This window comes from Bos indicus, chromosome 19 (genome assembly GCF_029378745.1).
Source record: "Bos indicus isolate NIAB-ARS_2022 breed Sahiwal x Tharparkar chromosome 19, NIAB-ARS_B.indTharparkar_mat_pri_1.0, whole genome shotgun sequence".
Lineage (NCBI taxonomy): Eukaryota > Metazoa > Chordata > Mammalia > Artiodactyla > Bovidae > Bos > Bos indicus.
This window is the reverse complement of record NC_091778.1, coordinates 55,770,876-55,798,667: the sequence shown is the minus strand read 5'-3', so window position 1 is coordinate 55,798,667 and position 27,792 is coordinate 55,770,876. Positions and strand designations below refer to the sequence as shown.

The 27,792-nt window shown below is 55.7% G+C and overlaps 1 protein-coding gene across 13 annotated transcripts in view; it reads left to right on the top strand.

The window, feature by feature from the left end:
• The window catches only part of SEPTIN9 (septin 9), a 179,409-nt gene extending 154,006 nt beyond the window's left edge, over nucleotides 1–25,403 (top strand). For 11 of the 13 annotated variants that reach the window (XM_019981505.2, XM_019981508.2, XM_019981507.2 and 8 more), the window contains 9 exons: nucleotides 12,451–12,642; nucleotides 13,286–13,414; nucleotides 13,769–13,850; nucleotides 14,139–14,276; nucleotides 16,715–16,832; nucleotides 17,610–17,705; nucleotides 17,994–18,090; nucleotides 22,447–22,498; nucleotides 23,619–25,403. In XM_019981505.2, coding sequence (XP_019837064.1) covers nucleotides 12,451–12,642; nucleotides 13,286–13,414; nucleotides 13,769–13,850; nucleotides 14,139–14,276; nucleotides 16,715–16,832; nucleotides 17,610–17,705; nucleotides 17,994–18,090; nucleotides 22,447–22,498; nucleotides 23,619–23,754 — 1,040 coding nt within the window. In that variant the 3' untranslated portion in view covers nucleotides 23,755–25,403. Of the gene's footprint in view, nucleotides 1–12,039; nucleotides 12,193–12,450; nucleotides 12,643–13,285; nucleotides 13,415–13,768; nucleotides 13,851–14,138; nucleotides 14,277–16,714; nucleotides 16,833–17,609; nucleotides 17,706–17,993; nucleotides 18,091–22,446; nucleotides 22,499–23,618 lie in introns of those variants that run through there. The other 2 variants (XM_019981510.2, XM_070774005.1) reach the window with 2 other exon arrangements.
• Nucleotides 25,404–27,792: the final 2,389 nt, after the last annotated feature.

The following is a 27,792-nucleotide window of genomic DNA, read 5'->3' as shown; positions in this document are numbered from 1 at the left end:
CCTGAGCAGATGATCTGACTGGAGAATTGCTTGGTATCTCTGGGGCGGGGGAGCTCTTTTCCTACTTAGCTCCTGGCAGGGGGCCGCTCTCTTGCACCCCAGAGGACCCTGTCTAGTTTTTGTTATTTTACATGATCTCATCAGTTGCTGGAGTGGGCGCCCCCAGCCTCCCCAGCACGGAGCTCTGGTGTGCGTCTGCTGACAGTCCTGCTGATAGGAGAGGGGGGCCGGGGGACTCCACCCCGTGACAAATGGCCACTTTCCACCCATCTGTGGGGGAAGGTCTTCTCTTTCTCTCTTTAACTTTGCGAGCACTTGCCAAGAACTAACGGAATCTCTCTGTGGCTGACCGCTTGGACGTGGTGGGCGGGCTGGATTCCGGGTTTGCCTTGGGGCAGGGTCTATCCTGCTGGAAGGTTCCCTGGGGTGGGAGGCGGCTCGGGGGCACATTCCCTGAGTCTTCGAGGCGAGTGTGGGCGGCGGAACACAGAATGAAAGATAAATCCCTTGACACAGGAAGTCGGAGGCCTCATCCCTGGCCTCCTCCGCCATGCGGATTCGGAGGCACTCAGTTCTGCAGACCGCGTTTTAGGAAAGCGCCTAGGACGTGGTGCAGGTTGGAGCCTGCTCTGACCAAAGATTGATGTCTCAATAGGCTGCTGAACCCGGGTGAGGAACTCTGCTGGAGGAGCGGGGCGGGAGGCAGGCTGGAAATGAAAGAACAGAGGGGGCCTCTTCCAGAAGGGGGTGGGGGGTGCGGGCTGAGCGTTGGATGCCGTCCAAATCTGGCTCCACCGACCGACGCCAATTGAAACCGTGTTGGCAGAAGCGAAGAGGTTCTTGAGATTCTTTCCTGGACAAAAGGGAAGACGTTTGCTTTAAAGGGTTTGGCAAGAGACAAGGGCGGGCAGTAGAAGCGGGGAATCACCCCCCGCCGGACTTTGGGGCGCCCTGGGCCCCTGAATGAATAGAGTCGGGTGGGAGCAGGGGCTGTTCCTACCCTGTCCCCTCCCAGGTCTTGCAAAGGGCGCGGGGTCGTGGGAAGTCTTTCCACCCAATCTGTCCCTGCACAGAAACCCTAAAGCTGCGACCTTGTTTTGAGTCTCCTCTTGGGAAAGATCCAATGGGGAGAGAGATGCAACTCCTGGCGTTTGTAAACTCCCGTCTTTCTTCAGAGAGGCCTTCGCCTTTGTGCTGGATCTCTAAGCCGGCTTTCAGGCCAGAGGGCAGGCTCTCAGATTTCTGGCCTCCTGGTTCCTCATCAGGCTTTGGGGAGACACTTTCTGCCCTGTACAAAGTGTGAAGTGTAATTCGATTTGGAACTACTTATTGAATTAGATGAGCCGTGTACGCTTTAAAAATGCATGCCTTGATTCCCCGCCTGCACAAATTTGCAAAATTCAGTCATTTGTATTCAGTGTTTCCATCTTTAGAAGGGAACAGGAAGTTCCCCTGTGACATTTATGGGGAGTTTGTAGTGGCTGGGGTAGGTTCACGGGGACACGAGGAAAAACGGAATCTGGTAAATGGGAAAAGATTCTGTTTCAAAGCCCCGCAGGGAATGACAGCCCTTATGTCCCTGCCCATCCCTCACAGCTTTCTCCTTGGGCTCAGGGATGGAGACCAGCTTCATAGCCTCTGCCCTTTTCCTCTTTTCCTGCCTTTGATCATCAAAAAAAAAATTTTTTTTTTTAATTTATTTATTTCTTTTGGGCTTCCCTGGTAGCTCAGCTGGTAAAGAATCCGCCTGCAATGCAGAAGACCCCAGTTCGACCCCTGGGTTGGGGAAGATCCCCTGGAGAAGGGATAGGCTACCCACTCCGGTGTTCTTGCCTGGAGAATCCCCATGGACAGAGGAGCCTGGCGGGCTGCAGCCCGTGGGGTCGCAGTTTTGGCTGCTGAACTCAGGCTTTCTTTAGTTGTGGCAAGCGGGGGCTGTTCTCCAGTTGCGGTGGGTGCAAGGGCTTCTCGTTGCAGCAGTTTCTCTTGTTGCGGAGCACAGGCTCAGTAGCTGCAGGCGTGCAGGCTTAGTTGCTCTGCAGCATGTGGGATCTTCCCGGACCAGGGATCGAACTTGTGTCCCCTGCATTGGCAGGTGAATTCTTATCCACTGTACCACCAGGGAAGTCCCCCTACCCTGATTTTTTTTATTGTTATTTTTCATCTTTTTTTTTTTTCTCATTTTTTGGCTGTGCCTCGTAGCTTTGGGGATCTAGTTCCCCAACCAGGGATCAAACCCAGGGTCCCTGCAGTGGAAGCTCTTGAGTCCTAACCACTGGACCACCATAGGATTCCCTGATCATTTTTTTAAAAACTCTTCCTCACCCTTTTCTGACCATGGAACCCACAATATCTTTGTATGTTGAGAAGTTCAATTCAGAAATAAAATGATTAAATTCCAAGTTCTCGTTAGACCAAGTTAGTTTCATGAAGAAAGCTACGGGGTTCTTTGATGAACCCCACAGATTGTCCAAATTTATTCACAATTTATTGCCTGTCTTCATGTGTGCTTATTTTAGGGAGAGATTCCTTATCTTTTAACAGCTCCTAAAAGAGGTTTGTGATGCGCAACACGAGAATCCTGTGCCAGATTGGGTTCCTTACTTGTAAGGGATTACCATGAATCTGCCTGGAAGTTTTGGCTGATGAACATTTGAATAAATAAACTTCTTCTTCCTGTGTGGCACCATAGTTTTCATTCAGACTGACCTCAAGCCTATACAGTGTCTTCTTTTTGTTACTATGTAATACGTGCTCAGTAAATGTTCGTTGAATGTATCATTGTTACGGTCTTGGTCCACTGGGACCCCAGGATCTTTTTCTACTGTTCATTGTTTATAACCATGTTTTATCACTGAAGTATAGGTGATGGACAGTATTATGTGTTGTAAGTGTATAATATATGATTCACACTTTTTAAAGATTATACTCCATTTATAGTTATTAGAAAATATTGGCTATATTACCTATATTGTGCCGTATATTCTTCTGGCTTATTTTATACATAACAGTTTGTACCTGTTAATCCCCCACCCCTTTACTGCCCCTGCACGCTTCCCTCTACCCACTGGTAACTGCTGGTTTGTTCCCTGTATCTGTGACTCTGCTTCTTTTTTGTTGTATTCACTAGTTTGCTGTATTTTTTAGGTTCCGCATGTTAGTGATCTCATACAGTGTGTGTCTTTCTTTATGTGACTTATTTCACTTAGCGTGATGCCCTCCAAGCCCACCTGTGTTGCTGCCAATGGCAAAATTTCTCTTTTTTTTTTTTTTATGGTTGAGTAATATTCTTGTGTGTGTGTATGAGTACCACATCTTCTTTATTCATTCATCTGTTGATGGATACTTAGGTTGCTTCCACAACTCAACAATTGCAAATAATGCTGCTGTGGACATTAGGGTATATGCATCTTTTCAAGTTAGTGTTTTTGGCTTTTTCAGATATATACCAGAAGTAGAGTTGCTGGGTCATAGGATAGTTCTATTTTTAATTTTTCAAGAAACCTCCATACCGTTTTCTACACTGGCTACACCAATTTACGTTCCCATGAACAGTGTGTAAGGATTCCCTTTTCTGCACACCCTCGCCAGCGTTTGTGGTATTCCTTTTGCGGATAGCCATTCTGACACGTGTGAGGTGCTATAGCCTTGTGATTTTGACTTGCATTTCCCCGATAATTAGTGATGTTGAGCATCTATTCCTCTGCCTGTTGGCCATCTGCATCTCCTCTTTGGAAACATTTCTGTTCAGTTCTTCTGCCCATTTTGTAATCAGATTGTTGAACGGTATGAGCTGTTTATATATGTTGGATATTAATCCCTTATACATCACTTGTTGTTCGGTCGCTCAGTCATGCCTGATTCTTTGCAACCCCATGGACTGCGGCACGCTAGGTCTCCCTGTCCTTGTATGTCATATCATTTGCAAATATTTTCTCCCACACAGTGCATTATCTTTTCATTTTATTGATCATTTCCTTTACTGTGAAACAGTTTTAAAGTTTAATTAGGTCTCATTTGTTTGCCTTTGCTTTATTTCCTTTAGGAGCCAAATCCAAAAAATATTGCTATGATTTATATCCAAGAGTGTTCTGCCCATGTTTTCCTCTAGGAGTTTTATGGTTCCTGGTCTTTTAGGTCTTTAATCTATTTTCAGTTGTTTTTGTATATGGCATAAGAAAATGTTCTAATTTCATTATTCTATATGTAGCTGTCCAGTGTTCCCAGCACCACTTATTGAACAGACTGTCTTTACCCTGTTGTATATTCTTGCCTTCTTTGTTGTAGATTAATTGACCATAAGTGTGTGGATTTATATCTGGGCTTTATGATCTGTTCCGTTCATCTGCGTGTCTGTTTTTATGCCAGTACCATACTGTTCTGATGACTGTGGCTTTGTATCAATAATACTGTCCAAAGTCAGAGAGTGTGATTCTTCCAGCTCTTTGGCATCTTCCATTTCTTTGGCATCTTTTCTAGGACAGTTACATCTCCAAGGTGCACATGTGTGCATAGTGAAGGCAGGAGGCTATGACTGTGAGAAGCACCTGGATGAGGCTGGGAGAGGGGAAGGAAGGCTTCATCAAGGGCGGGTGGTGGGGCGCATTTACTGCAGGAAGAATGTGTGGTGGACAGGTCCCTATGACCCCAACATCAAGCTTCTGCGTGGGTCTGCCTGGATCTACCTGGTGATGCTGGCTCCTGTTGGGTGGTCTCGTGGGTTTCCATAGATGGGTCAGCCTTGCTTTCTGCTCAGCCACTGTGGGCGGTGATTGAGCAAGGCCGGTGGGGATGATGGTGCCAATGTCCCTGGGGAGGATCGGGGGAGATAAGGGGCATTGAGTCGGCTTTACCCCGAGAGCTTGGTCCTGGGTTCTGTCCCTGGCTGTGACACAGGTGCCCCTCTGGCTGGGAGCAATGTCACGCAGCAGAGGTTGATGCTCGGAGAGAGTGGAATCTTCAGGGATGTTTCTGAGCTGCAGGAAGGACAGCAGGACAGATAGGGAGCGGCGGTGGCGAAGAGTGACCCTTGGGTGTTGCAAGCCTGCTGGGCCCCGCCCATGATCGCCCAGGGCTGCAATGAAGTATAAACCCTCTGCGGGCTCCTCTCTGGTGGCTGCATCCCAGCCAGATGTGCGTCCCACTGTCCCAGTCCCAGCCAGCCACAGACCGAGATATACAGACCCCAGGGTAAGGGGGAAGAATTTGTCCCTTGGAGCAGAAGCCTGAAGTTGGCGCTGGCTCAGGGCTGCGACCTAGAGCCCCCTGTGAAGGCATGTGGATGGAAGAGGATGGAACCCCTTCCTCCCCAGTTTAAGAGCAACCCCCTCCCCATCAGTTCGTGAGAAAAGGCGGACCTACAGGTCCCTGTGGTGAAGGAGGGGGCAGGGGCTCGCCCACCAGGGTTGCAGGCCTGGGCTCAAATTGGAGGCCTGCAGAGAGACACTGCCAGGTTTCCTCCTGCTGGTCTGAACGTCCTCGCTGGGAGATGACGGGGCTGCTTGTGCAGCTGGACAGCCTGGGGGGTGGGGTGGGCACAGGAACCTTAGGCCTGAGTAGGGGCATCCTGGCCTCAGCTGTCCACAAGCTGTACAGCTGGCTGGTGGGCACTCCTGGGCACAGTGGGTTCTTTTCAGTCCATCTCTACCAGCAGCGACTTTCCTCTCTTTGTATAGCAGCTCATTGAGACAGAATCCCCACCCTGTACAATTCACTCATTTAGCGTGTGCATCAGTGGGGCGTATTCTCAATGTTGTATCTAGTTTCAGAAAATGTTGTTGTTCAGTCGCTAAGTCGTGTCCTCTCTGACCCCACGGACTGCAGCATGCCAGGCTCCTCTGTCCTCCCCTCTCTCCCAGAGTTTGCTCACAGTCATGCCCATTGAGTCGGTGATGCTATCTAACCATTTCATCCTCTGCCACCCCCTTCTCCTTTTGCCGTCAGTCTTTCCCAGCATCAGGGTCTTATTTGTCCCCCAAAAGGAATCCCATAGGTGTGATGGCCCAGCCCCGGCTGCCCTGTCTGCTCTCTGTCCTAATGGATTTGCCTCTTCTGGACATTTCATTTCAATGGACTCGTACCACGTGTGGCCTTTTACATCTGGCTTCTTCACTGAGCATGCTGTTTTCAAGGTTCATCTGTTACACAGCGTGTCGGGACATCAGTACTTTTTAAAAATTTTTAAAATTGGAGTATGGTTGATTAACAATGTTGTGTTGGTTTCTGCTGTACAACAAGGTGAATCAGCCATATGGATACATATATCCCCTCCCTCTTGAGCCTCCCTCCCCTACCCCCATCCCACCCCTCTAGGTCATCACAGAGCTCTGAGCTGAGCTCCCTGTGCTTTATAGCAGCTTCCCACTAGCTCTTTTCCTCACAGTAGTATGTATGTCAATGCTAATTTTTTTTTTTTTTTTTTTTTGAGTACTGTTGATTTATGGGTCCTCCCCAGTGGCTCTGGGATAAAGAATTCACCAGCAATGCAGGACACCCAGGTTCTATTCCCAGGTCAGGAAGATTTCCCTGGAGAAGGACATGGCAACCCACTCCAGTACTCTTGCCTGGAGAAGCCCATGGACAGGGTAACCTTGTGGGCTTTAGTCCGTAGGTTTGCAAAGAGTCAGACATGACTGAAAGCAACTTAGCGTGCGTACACATGATTGATTTACAATGTCAGGTTAGTTTCTGATGTACAACAAAGTGATTCAGTTCCACGTATATATATATATATATATATATATATATATATACACACACACATATTCTTTACATTTATACATTAATTTTCAGATTGTTTTCCATTTTAGTTTATTCCAATACATTGGATATATTTTCTTGTGCTATACAGTAAGACCTTGTTATCTGTTTTATTTAAAGTAATTTTTATCTGCCAATCCCAAAGTCCTAGTTTGCTTCTCCCTCTTCTTCCTTTGGTATTTTTTTCTTTGTCTGAGAATCTGTTTCTGTTTTGTAAATAAGGTCAATGTATTATTTTTTAGATTCCACATATAAGTGATATCCTGCGATATTTGTCTTTCTCGGCTGACTGACTACTGCGTTTGATAATCTCTAGGTCCATCCGTGGAGGTGCACATGCTGTTATTCCATTCGTTTTTTATGACTGGGTAATATTCCACCATCTGCGTACACCACATCTTCATATCCATTCATCTAGGACATAAGTGCTTTGAATGGCTCATCGTCCATCGTGTGGATTTCCTGCACTGTCTGTCCTCTCGTCCATGGGTGGACGACCTTTTAATGGCTCATCATCCGTTATGTAGAGTTACCGCATTGTCTTTGGCTTTTCATCCATGGGTGGACGGCCTTTCAGATGTTTCTTGAATCACTGCTTTGTGCCACCCCCTGGCCTAGGAGGTGGGGGTGCCGCTGATTGAGCTACAACCTTGGGTTTGAAGATCTTGCAAAGTCAGATCAGGGAGTGAAGAGCAGGGTGGAGAGACTCGCAGAGGGCCACGTGGAGCCAGAGTGAGAATCCGAGGCCCTGGTTCCCAGCCGCAAAGTCTGCAGGGGGCACTGCCCCTCGCTTTGACTAGGGTGACCATGTTACCTACTTGTCCAAACCGTGGCCTTTCTGAGCACCAACTGGGTTCTATTAATATTGATAATTAGGCTGGATACTAGAAAACTTGAAAGCAAGGACTGTAACGACACGTGTCCACCCGTGTTCATAGCAGCATTATTCGTCATCATCAAAGGTGGAAACCTCGTACGTGTCCACTGATGGGTGAATGGATGAACAATGAAGTATTATTCAGACGTGAAAAGGAATGGAATGTGACACGTGCTGGAGCAGGGGGGAGCCTCAAGGACATGACGCTTGTGAAAGAAGCCCGACACAAAAGGACAAATACTTATGAATGTTCCCACTTATATGAGGTTCCTAGTGGAGCCAGATTCACGGAGACAGAACAGAGCCTACAGGGTTGGGGGACGGGGAGTTAGTGTTTAATGGGCTCAGAGCTTCCGACCAGGATGATAAAAGCGTTTGGAGGTAGGTGGTGGTGATGGTTGCATGCCATCGTAAATGTAATTAAGGACGCTAACATGAACATTTAACATGGTTAAAGGGATTGAGGTTGTAACTTGCGTCTGTTTTACTGCAGTAAAGAAAGTGATCAGGCTGGAGGGAGGGTGTAAACCAGCGTGTAAGGCCACCCCCACCCAGTTGGTCACTTGGGCTGTCTTTTCCCAGAGGAAGGTGGCACTCTGGTGGGCAGGGATGTCGCCCTGGGCCTGAGAGAGAGTGGCTGACCCAGTGGAGCAAAAACAAGGCTGTCCCAGGGGTCACCCCCCGCCACACACACCCCAGCAAACCTGGCACCCCTCAGAGCGCGACTCCGGGAAGGAGACGCTATGGCAGTCTGTGCCGCCCCTCCAGCCCCTTTTCCAGGGATTCCCAAGTAGGAGCAGTGGAGAGCAGCAGCTGGTGGTGCGGTGTGACCTTGGTAAGTCACTTGACTTCCCTGAACATGCGTCTCCCGCTTTTAAAGAGGGCAGCTCCCTCTTTCTCTGTTTGCATGCAGAGGCTGCAGTGAAAGTCACCTTGGATGTAAATGTGAAACTTCTTGTTTTTCTGTTAAGAGCTTCCTTTTTCCTATTAATAGCATTTGATAAAGTCTGGGTATGAAACAACAACCGAGCTAACAGGGAAGAGAGTGAGCCGTAGGCAGAAGTCACTGGAGGAGGTGGTCTGGACACAGGTCTTGGGGGTGGGGATGGGTCAGGAGAAGGCAGATGTGGAGGTGGGTCTGACCGTTGTCGTGGAGGGTCTGTGGGCAGCTCAGGCAGCAGAGCCCCTCCTCCCTGTCCCCCGCCTCGAGGGTCTCCCCCAAGACCCCATTCACTCAGTTTGGTTGAGTGTCCCCTCCCTGTAGGGCCCTGGAGGCTCACTGGGGATCCACACACGTCACTGCCATCCTCACTGGAGCTCATGGCCTGCTGGGGGGACACGTATGTTAATCCGATATCATGAGAGTGAATGTGAAGTCACAGGACTAGATTCATTGACGGTCTCCGGTTGGCTAGACCGCTTCCAGTGCATTTCAGGAAAAAAAAAAAAATCACACCCCATTTGTAAAATAAGTAGGTTAGACAAGAGTTATGTGCTGTCCAGGATAGTTGCCACTTGCCATGTGTCATTCTTTTTTTTTTTTTTAATTAAAAATTTTTTAAAAATTTCTTGTCCATGCTTTGTGGGATATGGGATCTTAGTTCCCTGACCAGGGATCAGACCCTCACTCCCTGCATTTGAAGGGCAGAATCTTAACTACTGGGTTTGCCAGGGAAGTCCCCATGGCGTGTATCATTCTTTAAATTGAAATGAATTAAAATTAAATAAAAAACTGAGTTCCTCCGTTAGACTAGCTGCATTTTAAGTGCTCAAATGTCATGTTTGTGAAAACAGTTGGTGGTTCTGAAGAAAATTAAAAATATGACTACCATTTGACTCAGCATTCCCACCGGGTCAAAAATGTTTCGGAAAGCTTTGAAAGCAGGGTCTTGAGAGAGTTGTGTACCCATGATCCCAGCAGCTCTGTTCACTAGCTAAAATACAGAAGTAATCCAAGTGTCCATTGATGAATGAATTAAAAACGTGCTCCAGCCACACACTGGAGTATCACTCAGCCTTCAAAAGGAGGGACATCCTGACGCCTGCTAGAGTGTGGACTGACCTTGAGGGCATTCTCCTTGGTGAAACAAGCCTGTCACGAAAGGATGAATACCGCGTGACTCTGTTGACCTGGGGTGCACAGTAGCTAAATTCATGGAGACAGAAAACAGAATGGAGTGGGGGTTCATGCTTAACGGGCACGGTTTCAGTTTTGCAGGATGAGTTAGGAGCTTGGGTACAGAACGTGAATGGACTTAACACTCCCAAGCTGCATGCTTAAAATTGGTTAAGATGGTACATTTTGTGTTCTGTAAATTCCACCACAATTTCTAGGAAGTGGCACACATGGCTGCCTCACTGGACGGTGCTGGAGTCGCCTGTCTCCACTGTCCCATCTAGCTGGCTAGAGTCCTCGAGGCTGCAAGAGTCACAGAAACCCCAAGTTTCACAGAGAGCATCTCTGGGCCGGCTGGCTGCTAGACGCCTCTACACTCCCCCATGGGGTCCTGAAGGCAGACCCCAAAGCCTCCTATCAGGGTGGGCGTAGCTGGAGGGTCCCGTGTCTGCTGGCCATCCAGGCAGACAGAGTGGGGATTGCCCACCATGGAGCCTCCCAGAGGAGGGGCCTCGGGGAGATGGACCCTCACCTGTGCAGAAGGCCAGGCCCTTCTCTCAGCGAGAAGGATGGCGCTTGTCACGTTTCTCTGATTATTTCTCTAACAGGGTCCTGGTGGGCAGGGGGTTTCGCTTTGGTTTCTGCAGATGTTGGTGCCTGTGGAGGGGCCGGCTGGAGCCTCTCTCTGCTGCTCCCGGAGTCCTTGGAGAGGAGTAGGGGCTGGTTCAGGGGGCACTCCCCACCCCCAACCCCGCCCCCACCCTGTGCTGCTCCGGAGGGGCTGAGGGATGGAGGGAGATGTGGGGGTGGGGCGGGGGGCTGGCCCGATCCAGGGCAGAATGGCTCCCAGACCCGCAGACAGATGGAAGCAATTTTCGGTCACGTGGGGCAGGGCTGAACTGCTGTCCCGAAAGACAGGGCCCCATGTCTGTCTCCAGGAAGCAGCCCCAGAGCCACACGTTCGGGCCAGATGCGGCTCTGGTCTTTGTTTATTTAACGATGCCGGAGCCCGGGGCAGAGTGTTTCTGAGCAGAGGCAATTCCTTCTGGGCCATGCAGGGAGGAGGCCCCCGCAATGGCAGTCGAATAGCGGGGATCCCTGCCTCCTGGACCCTTTGCCTTTCCCCGGCCCGGGGATGGGGTGAGGTGGGACGTGGAACCAAAACCTCTATCACCAGCCTGTTAGGAGAGATCTGTGGACCCCGGGCGGCCCCTGGCCTTTATGCGTGTTACGTTCCATGCTTAGCGCCCCTGTTCTCGGAAGCAGGAATGTCTCTGCCTGTTCCGGGCAAAGGATAGCGGGATGTTAGTGACTGACGTGGGGATAAACCAGCGACACCCCAGTCTCTGGGATTTGTAAGCAAATGGGGCCAGTCGTCTTTCCTCTCTTACTGGCCTGGGCATGCGGGAAGGAGAGGGTGTTGGCCCCCATCTCAGCTCCCTTGGAGGCTCCTGAAGACAGACGTGGCTGCAGAGGTGCAACCTGGTGGGTGGGGTGGAGTCCGGTTATTTCCCCAGGAAACCAAAATGCAGTTTATCTGAAAGCTTGGCAGGGACCTTCCTGGCAGGGGCAGGAGGGGATGGGTGGCAGGCCGTGTTTGGGAAGGCTGCTTGCCCACCTTGGCAGTGGGATATGCCCCCGGAGAGGTGGGCACCTGGGGGGAGGGGCGCTGTTGCACTGGAAACCACCAGCACTCCCTCCCTGAGGGCTGTGAGAGGGGCTCCCAGGCAGAGGGGGAGTGTTTGGACTCGCTGGGTGGTCGCTTCCCATGAGCTCAGGGTGCCCCGGGGAGAAGAGACTGTGATCCTTTCTGGGAGGCAGGATGAAGCTGAAAATCCTTAGCGGGCAGAGGGGGTGGGAAGAGCTTGGACCCACGGGGGCAGGGGAGGGAGTGGGGAGGGCCGTCGGGGACGGGTGTGGTCTGGATGTGCTTGTCGTGGTAGGGGGGACTCACTGGGATGCAGCCGACCCTGGTGGGGAACCCACACGGTCCTGAGCGCCCTGACCAGCCCCGCAGACCGGGTGTCCCTCGGGTCCCCACTGGGAGCTTTCTGGGCATCTCCCCCACCCCTCCAGGCCTCCAGCTGGGTCACGCGGACTCTGAGGGCAGCCCAGGAGGAGAGGAGGAAGGCTCTGACCTGTAGACCGAAGCAGCCTGAGTTATTTTGAGCAGCTCAGTCCCATCTGCCCGTCCGCAGACCTGAAAACAAAACCATCTCCCAGGCTGTGGGCGTGGGGCCCCGCAGGTGCTGGGTGGCCCGAGAGAAGACACTTGAATCCAGTCCAGGGTGGGAGGCAGGGGCAGTACCCGCAGGTGCTGCCCATGGGCCCTCCCCTTCCTGCCATCGCCCAGGGGCCAGCGGAGCCACTGTGCCCAGAGGAGCTAGCTCTGTGTCCCGGCCCTCCTTCCACACTCCCGCTGGCCTGGGGCCACCAGCAGGTGCTTGGGACTGGCCACGGCTGGTTCCCTCCATCCTCCCTTCAGAGGGTCATCCTCTCCTTTGTCCTGGCTCAGGACTTGAGTTGTGGGGTGAGGCTTTGTGGGCCAGGCAGACGGCGGCAGGACAGCCCAAGCCGAGGGGTCTGGCTCTGGGGCGTTCCTCCAGGTCTCTTGGGCAGCTGAGCCTCATTTTCCCCCACTTGCGTGTCCCCACTCCCCTACCGTCACCCCCTAATGCACCCGCTCCTCTTCCTGCAGCCACCGAGGCAGCTCCCAGCAGCGCTGGCGACATGGCCGACACCCCCAGAGATGCCGCGCTCAAGCAGCCGCCCGCACCACGGAACGAGAAGGCCCCCGTGGACTTCGGCTACGTGGGGATCGACTCCATCCTGGAGCAGATGCGCAGGAAGGCCATGAAGCAGGGCTTCGAGTTCAACATCATGGTGGTGGGTGAGTTCCCCCGCTCTCATCAGGCCGGAGACCCGCCCAGAGCCACGCAAGGAAGCCCCCCTACCCCTCCCCGGCCGGCCACACAGGCTCTTGTAAAACGGGGTGACAGGCCTGGCCCGCAGGACACGAGCATGCGGATTCTTCTACTGAGGTAATCCTCAGCGGTGGGGAGCCCGGCCCCCAGGGCTTTGGGCCGGAACCCTGCAGTGTGGGTGGTCTAGCAGTGAGGGATACAGACCCTCCCCACTGGGGTCCCAAGGTGGGGGGCTCTGTAGGGCTTTTCCATCAAACCTCACGTGAATCCTGGTATGTCCCACAGCTAAGGGTGCATCGCACTGGAGCGGCCAGCCCCCACTTTCCCTCCCCAACGCTGTCTGTATCTCAGCTCCTCCTGGGAGCCCCAGGACCTTGCATGGGGCTCCCTGTGGTCAAAAGGCAAGGGGTCCGTGTTCTGCTCTGCCACAAAGTATAGCGAGAGCTTGGCCAGTGCCCAGGCACCCAGCCCTTCCTGCCTCCTGACCGCCCCCTGACCCAGAGTCCCACCAAGGAGAGCTGGGGGATGATGCCCAGGCCTCGCCACCTCCCAGGCGCTTGAGCCGCTGTCTCTGGAGCACCCTGCCGACCAGCCCCATTCTCTCCCCAGGGCAGAGCGGCTTGGGAAAGTCCACCTTGATCAACACCCTCTTCAAATCCAAGATCAGCCGGAAGTCAGTGCAGCCCACCTCGGAGGAGCGCATCCCTAAGACCATAGAGATCAAGTCCATCACACACGGTGAGAGCCAGGCGGGGTCTGGGGGCAGGGTACCGAGTCAGGTCCCTCGGGGCAGCACCTCTGGGCATGTTGAGACTCGGAGTGGGGTGGGAGGAGGGCGAGGGGTCAGGGATGCTCTCCAGGATCCCTGCAGGCCCTGGTCAGAGCCCCCTGGAGACAGCTGAGTTTTCCACCAAAAAGCATGGGCAGGGAGCTTCACTGCTTTACACTGGCATCTCCCTGGCATCACCCTGGGGGCGCTGCAGGAGGGCCTCTTGGGCAGGGTGGGTCAGGCAGCCTGGCCAGTGGGGGGCGGTTATGTGCACAGGTCCCGAGTCTCCCCCCTGACTCGGCGGGGGCTGCGATTGTGTGCAGATATTGAGGAGAAGGGCGTCCGCATGAAGCTGACAGTCATCGACACGCCGGGCTTCGGGGATCACATCAACAATGAGAACTGGTGAGGGACCCCTGCCCGGCGGGAGAGCCCTCCCGGGGCTGCTGGGAGTCTCGCCCCACCCCCACCCCCACCCCTGGGGTCACAGGTCAGCCTGGGAGGTGGGCTCAGGTCTCTGTTGCACTCAGGATTGCAGGTGGTACCCACCCCACCCCCACCCCCTGCTTCCCGGTGTTGGGCAGAGAGTTGGGGGATTGGGGACCTGCAGGTGAGGATGGGGGGGGCAGGGGGCTGCTTCCCCAGCTGGGGCGGTGGGGGTTCCATGCCCGCTGACTGGGTCCTTCCATGCAGCTGGCAGCCCATCATGCAGTTCATCAACGACCAGTACGAGAAGTACCTGCAAGAGGAGGTCAACATCAACCGGAAGAAGCGCATCCCAGACACCCGCGTTCATTGCTGCCTGTACTTCATCCCCGCCACCGGCCACTCGTACGTGCCCCTGGCGCGCTCTGGGGCTGGGTGGGCCCGGGCCGCAGCCTGAGTGCCCCCACCCTCCCTCTGGCCCCCACACTGTGTCCCGCCCACCTGTCAGCATCCAGCTTGCCCGGGAGGGCAGAGGACCGGCTGGGCCCGGGGTGGTCCGGAGCCTGGGCTGTGCCTTCTCAGGGCAGGCATTCTGGCGGGCCTGGCAGGTGGGCAGAGACTCTCCAGCTGTGTATCTTTAGCACTTACCTGTCCCTCCATGCGGGTCGCTAGTCCATAGGGGAGTGCTGAAGATGTGATAACAGACCCCGGCAGGGACCACCCCCCCCACACACCCAGGAGGGTTTAGAGCACAGAGAACAGCGGGCTTGGCCCCGGGCAGGGCTGGATAAGGGCTGTTAGTCGAGGCCACCTTGGAGAGAGCTGCTTTCTCCTGCCAGTGCCATCTGCAGCTACAGATGTACGCACAAGTCAGTGAGGCTGGCATGGGGTGGGTGCCCTCCTCGCCTCCTTTGAGCAAGGGCGGTCTCCCTCGTGAGGGCAGATGGGCTCTTTGATTTTTTAGAATGTTAATTGTGCATGTGAGTAAGGCCAGTGTTATTTATTTTTTTCTTTAAACGTGTGTGTGTGTGTATGCGTGCTCAGTCGCTTCAGTCATGTCTGACTCTTTGCGACCCCATGGACTGTAGCCCGCTAGGCTCCTCTGTCCATGGCATTTCCCAAGCAAGAATACTGGAGTGGCTTGCCATGCCCTCCTCCAGGGGATCTTCCCAACCCAGGGATTGAAGCTGCGTCTCTTGCATTGCAGGCGGATTCTTTTACCCACTGAGCCACCTGGGAAGCCCCTTTTTAAAACACACCCATATTTTAAATTTATATATTTATTTTTGGCTCTGCTGGGTCTTTGTTGCTGCTCCGGCTTTCTCTAGTTGCGGCTGGCGGGGGCTGCTCTATTGTGGTGCACACCTTCCCGTTGCGGTGGCTTCTCATGGTGGAACTCAGGCCCCGGGGCACGAGGGCTTCCGTAGTTGCAGCCGGTGGGCTCAGTGGTTGTGGCACATGGGCTTCGTTGCTCTGCGGCATGTGGAATCTTCATGGACCAGGAATTGAACCCGTGTCCCAGGCATCGGCAGGCGGATTCTCATCCACTGCGCCACCAGGGAAGCCCCGGATGGGCCCCGAATGGCCTCACAGACCCCTTGTCCTTGGCTCCCTGTGGCTCCATCTGCACCTGACACCTATAGGTGTCTTCCCACCGCCTGGTGGACACCCTCGGGCTCGTCCTGATCAGGATGTGGGAAGGAGGGGAGCCCACACCCAGTGGACGTCGGGAGCGGGTGGGGAGGGGGCGGTGAGGGCGGACAGAGGTGGGTTGCTGGGGCCTGGGGTCTGACTGGTCACCGCGGCCTGAGGCTCTGGCTCTGACTGTTCTGCACTCAGTTCTACTAGAAGCAGGAAGCCCAGGGTTGGGGCCCAGCCTCGCGGGCACCGGTTACAGGAAGGAAGCCAGCAGGAGCCGCAGGCCTCACCTGGGTGCCTTTGTGGGAAACCAAGCGAGTCCCCAAGCCACCCTTGGTGAGGATCTGTGCAGGGGCGGGGGGCTCAGCCGCGAGTCCCACAGCAGCCAGTCCAGGCTTTGACCCATTGAGGTGCTGCTGAAAGCAGGGAGCTGAGGGTAGGCCCTGCTGCTGCTGAGGTGACCCTGCGGGGTACCACGCCACCCCTCCCCCAGACCCCGGCCCAGGGGATCCAGCGGCTCCTCCCCATCACCGTTCAGACCTCCTCCTGGGGCCCGCCTCACCCTCACACCGAGTCTGTGACCGACTGTGCGGGGACTGCAGGGAGAGCTCTGGTCCTGGTGGGAAGGCGGTGCCTGCCATTCAGGAGCCCTGCAGCCCTGCCCCTGCAGCTGCTGAGAACTGTCTCAGGTCGGGGTGGGGGGTGTGAGGAGGGCCTGAGGGGTAGCCTTTCCCCGCATCAGACCTTGGACACCTGGAGCCAGTGGGCAAGGGGCTGGGGATGCCCCAGACAGCAGCCCCCAGCTCATCCTGGGAAATGGGGCTGAGTGAGCGCCCATCTCCCCCCAGACGGTGATGCCCCACCATCTGATGGCCCTCTGAGCCGGTGGCAGCCCTTCTCCCAGTGGACACACTGGGGGCTTTGGGAGCTCATCCCCAGGCTGCTCAGAGCTGGTCTGGCCCCCCCTCCTTCCTCTCCCAGTTCACGTGGACCAGGATTCTTTTCCTTTCTCTGTCCCTCACTGGTGCCTTGGCTGGCGCTCGGTCCACAGCCTTGACCTTGGCGTACACCCACCTGGGAGCTCCGCAGGCACCCTGGGGGCCTCCTCTCAGCTCCCTCCAGGCAGGAGTGGGCCCCCTTTCCGCGTTTCTGTCCCCGTTCCATGTCCCTCCCCCGACACCCTCATCCCTGTCCCTCTGCTCCAGCCTCAGGCCCCTGGACATCGAGTTCATGAAGCGCCTGAGCAAAGTGGTCAACATCGTCCCAGTCATCGCCAAGGCTGACACGCTGACCCTGGAGGAGAGGGTCTACTTCAAACAGCGGGTAGGGCTCCGCCTCTGCCCGCCATCCCTCTTGGTGGGAGCAAGGCCATCAGACAAAATCCCCAGTTTTTTTGTGGATAGAAGAGACAGTTTCCATCAGGGGACAGATGGTCACTTCCTTCCCAGTTGCTGTCCCACTTGGACTGCTGTCCGAACAGGAGGGTGAACCCTGGGCCCCGTAGAGCCTCTGCCTCTGAGTGGGGAGACTCCTCACTCTTATTCCCAAAGCTCCACCCACAATCCCTTAGGTCCAGGGATTTTCCCAGCATGCTTAGGGGAGGACAGCGCCCTGGCAATGGATGTGTCTGGAGGGAAAAGAACAAGGAAGCCCCCAAAGCTGCCCCCGGGCATTTGTGCTCAGGGCAGAAACGACAGCTGTTCACGGGGACGTTATCACCGAGCACCATCGTACAGGCAGCTGTCGCTGCGACGGAGGTTGGTGACAGTTGGCCATAAGCAGGTGCCCCTGTGCAGTATGGGCCGCCGCAGCGAGAGGGTCTCCAGGTGGAGTTCAGGATGGGGAGATGCCCTGTGCCTGGGATGAACCTGGGGCCCTGGGGCTGCTGCGGTCTCCCGGCAGGCAGGTCTGCAGCTGCCCCTCCTCCACTCCAGAGGCACAAGAGCTGGACAGTATCAGGGTTACCAGCCCCCCAGAGCCCACCCCTGACTGAGCCCGGGGCCACTTGCTTTGTGGAGGTCACAGCACGGGCAGATCCCAGTGGGTTGGTCCAGTTTGCTGCATGGACAGTGCCCACCTGTCTCCCCTCTGGACCCCCAGATCACTGCGGACCTGCTGTCCAATGGCATTGACGTGTACCCCCAGAAGGAGTTTGACGAGGACTCTGAGGACCGGCTGGTGAATGAGAAATTCCGGGTGAGTGCACCGACCAGACTGCTGTTCCCAGAGGCCCCTCACTTCCTGCTAGAGGACGTGGGTGGGGGTCTTTCCAGGGGTCCAGGGAAACAGGTGGGATGGTCTTGAGCCATAAGGAAGTGTTATCTGGTCTAGGAGGGGTCGGAGCCAGAGGGTCCACGTGCAGCCCTCTCAGGCCGAGGGGTCTCGGTGCTGGGGGCCCGACTCAGGGCAGCTCCTGCCAGGGGCCCAGGGAGTGGACCAGCCTTTGCACACACAAGTGACCAGTGCGTCCTGCCCCTCCCCCAGGAGATGATCCCGTTCGCCGTGGTGGGCAGTGACCACGAGTACCAGGTGAACGGGAAGAGGATCCTTGGAAGGAAAACCAAGTGGGGCACCATCGAAGGTAATGGTTGAGCTGACGCCGGGGCCTCCAGTCAGGCCAGGAGGAAAGCTGCCTCTGCTACCCGGGAGCTGTGCACCCGGGCCTGACCGGGTGCTCTTGGGACCTCGTCTGTTGCCCATTCGGCCACAGGAAGGGCTCCCGTGGTTCCTGCTTGGTGCAGGAAATGAGGGGCTAGGTGTCTTGTCCGGGCCCACAGCCGTTAGCTGACTGAGCCGTGCCTCCGTCCCAGTCCCCCACATCCAGGCAGGAAGGAGGTATGACGGGCTCTGCCAGGGTCCTGGTGCTGGGGTTTTCCAGGCATGCTGTGTGACCCTGGACAAGTCACCCTGCCTCTCTGGGCCTGGGGAAAGGGCTGGGTTGGAGCTCTGTCCAGCTGAGAACCAGATGCCCTCCCTACTCCCTGCCCCCTCGGAGTTCCAGGACCCCCACGTCTTCATGTCCTGGGGCTTCTGCAACAGACCAGCACAGACTGGTGAACAGAAGTTCATCCTCAGTGTTCTGGAGGCCTCGAGGGAGGCTCTGTTCCCTGCCCGCTTTCTAGTGGCTGCGGGCTGACCTTGGCATGTAGGTTCAGCCCTGTGGTCTCTGCTCTGCCTTCCTCTGTGCTCCTGTGTCTTTCTTCTTCTAAGAACACTTGTCACTGACCTTAGGGCCCCCCTACATCCAGGATGATCCCCTCTTGAGGTAGATCTATTTATTTATTGCTGCATCAGGTCTAGTTGTGGCGCTCAGGGGGCCCCTGGCATGTGGGACCTCAGTTCCCCAAACAGGGATCAAACCTGCATCCCTGCATCGGAAGGTGGATTCTTAACCACCGGACCACTGGGGAAGTCCCTGAAATCCTTGCTTTAATTACACCTCACAGACTCTTTTTCCAAATAGGGTCCCATTCACTGATGCCCAGGGTTGGGAGCTGGACGTCTGGGGGACACCATCCAACCCACCGCAGGTGGCCACGACCCTAGGCGGGGTGGACCTGGGCGTGTCCTTCCCCCTCTCTCTGTTCTGTCCTTCTCTCTCTAGAGCAGATTAAAATGGACCACTTTGCTCCTTGTTCACTTGGCTGAAAGGCCTAGCATAGAGAAAGAAGCAGAAAATTCAGCAGTTGCTTTCAACTCCCGCTGCTACCACCCCATCCCACACCCAGCTCATGACCTTGGGCACGTCCCTGTGACGTTGGGCATGTCCCATCATCCCTTGGGTCCCGTTTTTGCCGTCCATAAAGTGAGCACCTTGTGCCAAGAGTTTAGTGAAATCAGAGAATGTCTCAAAGACCATCGGAGCTTTCAGGACAGCAGATACTTTAATTTTTCATATACTTTCATTGTATTAGCAGTAAATGATATAATGAAAACTGATCTAATAGAGCACTCCCAGGCTCATTTTACCTGGATTATTGTTAAATTCCCTCACCTCCCTGTCCCGCCTAGATGTCTCAATTAGGCTGCATCCTGGGCTCATCCCGTCTTGGCCCCTCCTCTTCCATTTCTCTTCTTCCTGAAATCTTGCTGTTTAGAAACCTTTTTGTAAAGTGTGTTGGAGGATTTGGGATAAGGGGCCAGTAGGGGGACTTCCCTGGCAGGCCAGTAGTTAAGACTCCACACTTCCACTGCAGGGGGCACAGATTTGATCTCTGGTCAAGAACCAAGATACCACACGCCACGCCACGTGGCGCAGCCCAAGTACATTTGAAAAAAGGAAAACGAAAAAGAAAAGGCCATTGGGGAGGGGCAGGGAAGGGCAGCTCCGCCTCTGGTAGCCTCTGCTGCCCTCTGGTGGCCAACTTGGGCCCTGCCGGCATCCGGTAAAGGAAATTGTTGGGAAATTAGGGAGGTTGGTTTTCTGTGTCCGCGATCCCCTGCTCTGGCCTGGATCCTGCCTGCGCTTTGAATGATCTGTGCCCTGCTGTGGTGCTGCCAGCCCACGTTGAGGGTGGTGATGAGAAACAGCCCCACGGAACCTTTAAAGATGGTGGCGGGGGGTAGCTCTGACTTCCCAGCAGCCTTCGTGAGGTCCCAGAAGGAGTTTCTGCCATTAGAGTAGTTGAACTTCCCCAAGACATTGGTGACTTTTTTTTTTTTTTTAATCTCTGGGACCTTGTGAATTGAGAGCTGACCGGAGAGCAGGCTGCTCTGTGCCTCTCCTCATCCCCACCCTCTCCAGGCCCAGTTCCCTCTTCCTCCTCCTGGGTTGCGCACCACCGTCCTGAGGTACTTTACTCATCCTTGGAAGCTGCCCGAGTGTTTTCAGAGGAGGGTGGATGTGATAAAGCGCACAGTTAACTCATTTCATCCTCTTCCACCCCTGAGAGGTGGGAGGCATTATTATGCCCATTTTACAGATGAGGAAATGGAGGCTCAGAGAGGCCAGAATAACTTGCCCAACCTGGGATGCAGTGGTCAGTCATTTCAGGTTCAGAGCCCCATCCTTCCCTGAACTCTCAGTGTTTCTCCACGTTAGATGGAAAGGCTGCGTGAGAGCCAGCCAGCAGAGGATTCTACTGTGGGCGCAGCCCTGCAGGATAGGGGATGGGAGAGGAAGGAGGACAGAGCCCAGGCACAAAGCAAGGAAAGGCCAATCAGAGCACTGGAGGCTCGGCATGGGGGTAGGGGGTGTGCGTGCACGCTCAGTGACCTCAGTTGTGTCCGACCCTGTGTGACCCTATGGGCTGCAGCCTGCCGGGCTCCTCTGTCCATGGGATTCTCCAGGCAAGAATACTGGAGTGGGCTGCCATGCTCTTGATTCCAAGGATCAAACCCACATCTCTTATGTCTCCTGCATTGGCAGGCGGGTTCTTTACCACTAGTGCCACCTGGGAAGCCTGAGTTGGAGGGTGGGGCACTCGGCCTTTTACCACCCTGGCCCCCCTGCCGGCTGGCAGTCAGTCAGTTCAGTTGCCCAGTTGTGTCCGACTCCTTGAGACCCCATGGACTGCAGCACGCCAGGCTTCCCTGACCATCACCAACTCCCAGAGTTTACTCAAACTCATGTCCATTGAGTCGGTGATGCCATCCAACCATTTCATCCTCTGTCGTCCCCTTCTCCTCCTGCCTTCAATCTTTCCTAGCATTAGGGTCTTTTCCAATGAGTCAGTTCATCGCTTTGGGTGGCTAACGTACGGGAGTTTCAGCTTCAGCGTCGGTCCTTCCAATGAATATTCAGGACTGATTTCCTTTAGGATGGCTCTCCTTGCAGTCCAAGAGACTCTCAAGAGTCTTCTCTAACACCACGGTTCAAAAGCATCAATTCTTCAGCGCTCAGCTTTCTTTATAGTCCAACTCTCACATCCATACATGACTACTGAAAAAACCATAGCTTTGACTCGACAGACCTTTGTTGGTAAAGTAATGTCTCTGCTTTTTAATATGCTCTCTAGGTTGGTCATAGCTTTTCTTCCAAGGAACAAGCATCTTTTAATTTCGTGGCTGCAATCACCACCTGCAGCAGTTTTGGAGTCCAGAAAAATAAAGTCTCTCACAGTTTCCATTGTTTCCCCATCTATCTGCTGGCTGTATCGACCCTTTAACTTTGAGAAAGGCCCTGCTACCCTGGGATGGGGAAGCCTGGACCTGGGAGCCAGGCCTCACGGGCCGTGGAAGCTGGACAGAGTGCTTTTTTTTTCACTCTCTGAGCCCCACCTCCCTATGACCACAAATGAGAAGTCTTAGTCGCTCTCCTGTAGGGTGTGTGGAGATTGGGGATTCCTTCCCGTAGGCCGGACGCCCCCACAGAACCGCAGAGGAGAGCCTCCCTGAGTCCAGGTGATGCCACTCAGCACCCTTTAAAGGGTGACTGGCAGCTGACGACCACGCAGCAGGCAGGCAGTTTCCGTGCAGCACTGGGCGTCACTGGCCCACTCCGGGGTGCTGTGGGGCCCCTCCCTGCCCGTCGTCCCGCGTGCCCAGAGCCAGCTGCTGTCCTGCACTTGTGCTCGGCACCCCGAGGGCTTTGGTGTGTCCCCGTGTGCAGCCTCCTGGGCAGCCCAGGACTCAGGTTTGCTGGCTCTTGAGCTCAGTGCGAGTGGTCATCCCCAGTGTGCGACCTCTGTACACGTGTGTCCTTGCGTGTGTCCTGAGCACGAGGGGGAGAAACCCCAGCCCCGGTTCCTGCCTTGTTCTGTTCCCAGCACCCCTCTCATCTTCAGGTCTCCCCTGGGACACCCCCGGACCCCCTGCTGCTTGGCGCAGCGCTCTCTCCCCCGTAGTTGTCTTGCGGGGTGACAGTGCCATCTTCCCGGAGGGCAGGAGCTGAGGTGCCCGGTGCGCCCCTGTGGCCCCCCTGCCCCGCCCATCTACCCGCCCAGCATTGCCGGGAGGGGCTTTCCTGATCTTAAAGCTCCCTCTCTCTCCTCTGCAGTCGAGAACACCACTCACTGTGAGTTTGCTTACCTGCGGGACCTCCTTATCAGGTGAGAGCCAGGCTGGTCCGGTGCTTGGGTGTGGAGGGGCTGACAGCTCAGAAGGGGCCTCCATCAGGGCTGCAGGCGGTGGGCGAGGGTGATGGGCCGGCTGGCAGAGGTCTTGAGCAGCAGCCAGTGCACCCCACCCATCTGCCTTCCTCCTTGGGGCCCCATTGTCTTAAAACGCCTTGTTGGAAATGAAGCAAGCAGTGAAAATCTTTTTTACTTCCACTTGGGGAAGGGTTGAGTTTGCATCACTGCAACCTGAGCCCCAGGAGTCTCGGGTGCTGGGCATGTGTCGGGGGCTCCACCTCTTGTCCTCTGACCTGGTGGAGGCCGCACCTCAGTTTCCTTGAGCCCAGGCAAGGAGGAGCCCGTCCTCAGCCTAGGTGGTAAGGCCTGGGCCTGGGCAGGTGAACAGAGATGATGAGGGCTCCCTCTGGGGTGCCAGGGGCTCCCAGCTCCTCAGCCAATAGGATGGATGCTAGGGACGAAGTCACTAGGAGGGATGGGACCATCTCTCATGGCCTTCAAGTTGGGGGAGGATATGGCTTCCAGGAGCTAACTGCCCTGTGCTGGAGAGCCTGGCTGCGGAAGGACGCCTTTCTGACCTCGGGCCCTTCTGGCACCTCCTTTGCAAACCTGCCCCGATGGTCAGTGGAGAAGGGACGCTTGAACACATGATTAGCAAGGGTACCAGTACCCGCCACCCCCAGGCTCCTCACCTGCCTGCTGCAGGCCGCTGCCCCTCGCCTGCCAGCACACCTGGCCGCTGCCCTGGCTCTTCTGAACCAGGGCAAGGGCGCTCCAGCCCTGCCCACCGCCGGGGTCCTCTGTGCTCAGCCTGTCCCTGAACTGGCGATTGAGTTGTCACAGAAAGGGGGCTGTGTTGGAATTCGTGGTCCTGAGAGAGGCAGGGGTTGCCATGGAGATCCACCTCCTCACCCCCACATGCTCCTGTCCAGGCTTGGTCTGTCTTGGTGGGGCTAAAGCGCCGTGCTGGGGAACCGCCCCCCTGGGGAACTGTGTAGTGGGGATTGGGAGTGGGGAGGGCAGGCTGAGTGAGCAGGACCCCCGCCCTGACTGACTCCTGGCCCCCCTCGTGACTCCTCCCCCGTGCCCCTCCCAGGACACACATGCAGAACATCAAAGACATCACCAGCACCATCCACTTCGAAGCCTACCGCGTGAAGCGTCTGCACGAGGGCAGCAGCGCCGTGGCCAACGGCGTCGAGGAGAAGGCGCCCGAAGCCCAGGAGATGTAGACACCGCCCGCCCCGGGACCCTACCCCGAGTCTTTACCGTCTCCCGCCACCCGCCCCATTTTTATTTTATACAATTTTCTCCTTGTGTCCTCGATCTCCGCCCCTTCACACCTGCCAAGTAACAAGATGACGAGTGCCCTCTGAGTATGTTTGTTATTAGCCCACTGACTTCGGGGACCAGGACTGGGGGTGGGGGGGGAGCTTGGAGTTGGGGGGCGGCTCTCTGGCCATCCCTGAGGTCCAGAAGGGGCGGGAGGACCAGTGACTCAGTTCCCAACCCTGCCCCCACTCCAGGCCCAGCTCCCCGGGGCCAGGAGTGGCCCCCAGCTCCTAGAGCCCCTGGAGCATGGCGGGGTGGTGCCCGCGGGAGGATGGGACCCTGCCAGTGGACCTGGGGCCCCTTCCTGGCCCCGCCTCCCTGCACGCTGCGGGGGAGCCCCTGAGCCCGCCCCTGGGGGAGAGCAGTTCATTCCACGAGACCCAAGTTGCCCATTGGCTGCTGCCCACCCACCCGCGAGCCTGTCCTGGAGCAGAAAGTGCCTTTATCTCAGCCGTCCACGCGAGCCACCAGCTCTCCCCAGCTGTCCCCTCGGGCGGGGAACTGGGACAAGGTGGAGAGAGGGAGATGTGTCTTCATCTCCCCTTATGTCCCGCTCCCTTCCCCACCCCCACCCCTGCTGGAATTTGAGGATTCAAAGGAAGCAAAAGATGCACCCTACCCCGCCCTGATTTTTGGGAAGGTCCAAGCGAGTGAATCTGGTAGAGGAGCTGAGGAAGTGAAGTGCTAGAAGGAAGTGGGGGGCCATGGGTTGTGTGAACCACGGCTGGGGGTGCTCTGAGTGGCTCTTGTGGGCTCAGTGCCAGCCTTGCCCCCACCCCGTGTGACCAGGGAAGCGTGTCTGTCTGTCTGTTTAGACACCCATTCGGCCCGAGATGCTCTGGTTAAGTGAAGGCTCAGTTGGCCGCCCCAGACACACAGCCCTCCGACGGAGGCCTAGCTGACGCCACAAACAGGGAGATGGGAGGCCAGGCAAGCCTGACTGCGTGTTGCCCTGAGGCGCCTGGGGCCCTGCACCTCCCCTGCCCCCAGAGCCCATCATAAAGACCCCCAGAGAGGGATTGATCAGGGCTCAGGTGTCCACAGCCCACAGTCGGGCTTCATGTCCTCACGGCCCCGGGCCGGGGAGCTCAGACTCGGGACAACGATCCGTGACTGTCTGCAGGCCCCAGGCTGGCTTCTTGCGGCCCATGAGAAGGTGGGAGGGGTGGGTGTGGACAACCGGTGTGTCTGTGTGTGTGTGCGCGCGTGCGTGTGTGTGTGTAGGTCATTGCTTCGTGTGTTTACTCCCTCCCCACCTGAGAGAGGAAGAACCCTCAGCAGAAACAGTTTACTTGCCGACTTGCCATTTTTGCCAAAACCGAGATGTTGAAGGATGCATCCGTCGCCAGCGTCGGGGTCCCGGCCCGTCTTGGGACGCCTTCGCTTCCTTCTCTGTAGCCAGATTTTGAAAACTTGTTAGTTTCACTGGGATCTGTTCCACAGTGGCCTTTCGCTATGTGCCTCCTGAGAAATTTGTCTCTTTTTGTATAAATAACAAAGTGTTGAAAATGTATTTCCTGAAATAAATGTTCCAAATGCAAACCCGGAAGACTCTGGAGTGGGGATTTTTTTTTTATCCCCTCTTTTCTGACCCCGAGAGCACGGCACTCCTTTGATGAGTATGAAGATAGCGTGGAAGTGATTGCTGGGGAATTGTTTCATCTCCTTTCGGGAGGAAGAAAGGTTTCAGGGACTTAGAAGCACTGATTTAAGGGGATGATTGAAAAGCGAACAGAGTCTTAATTTATTCATTAAAAGGAGGCTTTGAAGGCATTCCACCGGGCGGTGCTGTGCACTGCTTCTATGACTGTATCCTGGAAATAATGTTTTTCTTCTTAAAATTGAAGTCTGTTGCAGTGAACCCTATGAGCTGGTCAGTGTTTGACAATCATTTCATACCAATTTATTCCAAGAGAACTCAGTCACCAAAAGACTGGAATAAAAGAGGCTGGCCTGCAAGGTTTTTTCTTGCATCCCGAGTGGGGCATCTAGACCAGGGATCTGGGTATTTCTTAGCTGTGTGTAGGCCTGCAGAAATGGATTTTCTTGCAGTCTGGGGGTCAGACATCCCAGATCATGTGTCGGCAGGACGAGGCTCCCTCTGAAGGCCCAGGGAGGAACCTTCCCGCCTCTTCCAGCTTCGGTGGCTGTGTAGTTCAGTCTGTGCTTCAGTCCTCTTCCGGTGTTTTTCATTGAATCTCAGGCCCAGCCTAATCCAGGGTGACCTCGTCTCGGTTCTTACCTTAACACTGCCAGGACTGTCCACGTAAGGCCACATAAGGTTCCAAGTGGATGTTGATTTGGGGGATTGGGAGCGGTCACTCTTCAACCCATGACACCCCCATTCCTGCCCTGATCCAGTCTCAGGGGAAGTAGAAAAGCCCTGAACTGGGACTTGGGTGACTTGGGCTCGAGCCTCTGCCACCAACAGGCCAGGTGGGGTGGCCTCAGGACCATCTCTGCCCCTTGGGGGCCTCCCTACCCCTTCGGTTGGGCAGATTGGCTCGTTCGGGAGAAGGCAAGTGGACTTCATCTCCAGATGAACGGTTGGACCGTGACCACATGGAGCCTCTACTTCAGGATCTGAGATGTGTCATCGACACCCATGTGTGCTGTGGGCCCAGGCAGGGGTTGTGGGGGTTGGCCCACCAGCAGGGTTGCAGCCCTGGTGGCTGGCATCTCAAGGCCATCCTGGCTCTGCCCGGCCCTCAATCCCTGTAATTCTCGGCAGTCCCTGAACCTGAAACCCACCTCGCTCCTCCATACTAAAACAGTCCCCGCTGCCACCCCTGCCGGCCACCCCTGTCCAGCACCATCTCTCTCTGGCCCTGACCCTCTGGGGCCGACACCCTCTCCAAGCCCTGCTCTTGGCTCAGAAATCCTGCTCGTCCCCCCAGGGGCCCACTGACGATGTCCAGCCTGCTCCCTGACCCTTAACGCTGCTGTCCTGTCCAACGACAGCCAGCCTTGCTCTGGGACCAAGAGGGGCCCAGGCCATCCTCTCCACCTAGCTCACCTGCCCCTCCCATCCAAGGAGGAACGGCCTGGTGATGGGGCCTGCCCAACCGAGCAAATCCCCTGCTGTAGATCCAGCTGAGTGTCCCAGCTTGTCTGGGAATGACGGGTTTCCAGGGACTCTGGACTTCAGTGCTAAACCCAGGGAGATCCTGGGAAGCCCGGACAAGTTGATCCCCACGTAGACCCCACATGGCCTTCTCCTGCCCCTCGGAACCCTGGCTTCAGACTCACCAACTCCGGGAGCTCCTCAAAGACCTTTAAGATCCACTCGGGGCTGTCACCAAGTCATCCCAGAGGGTGAGCAGGAAGCCCCAAGGATGGGCCACAGCCTCCTGCTGGGGGTGGGGAGGAGGGTGTCCCAATAGGGCTGGGAGGACCAGGTGTCCTGGGTCGGCCCCTCCCTTGCTCTGGGCTGCAGGATGTGGACAAGCCAGAGAATAGAATCAACTGGCAGCCTACGGGCTTGCCCAGACCTGCCCTGCCTCGTGTGCATCCTTTGAGGACCCAGGGCAGGCGGGCCCCACCTGGGGAGGAAGCCTGCTGGAAATCAGCCGACTCAGAGCTCTCCTTTTGGGTCTGTTTATGGGTGTGCCTCTCCTGTTTGTAAACACCACTTCCGACTATAAAAGTAGCACATACAACATACACCAGGTGGAAAATGCCAGCGGGGAGGCCCCGAGAGCCAATCGGTGATGTGCTGTCCATGGGGGCAAGTGCTAGACGGGGAACATGGCTGCTGCAGGGTCACATAATGGGGACCCAACACTTTCCGGGGTGGTGTCGGGAAGGGCCTCCTATGTGCGAAGCTCTGAGCCAGGAGGACTCGGAGCCAGAGGAGCCAGGAGGCCGGAGAGAGAAGGAGGCCGGCAGAGATGGGGCAGGGAGCAGGCCAGGCTGCGATGCAGGCCGGTAAGCACCCG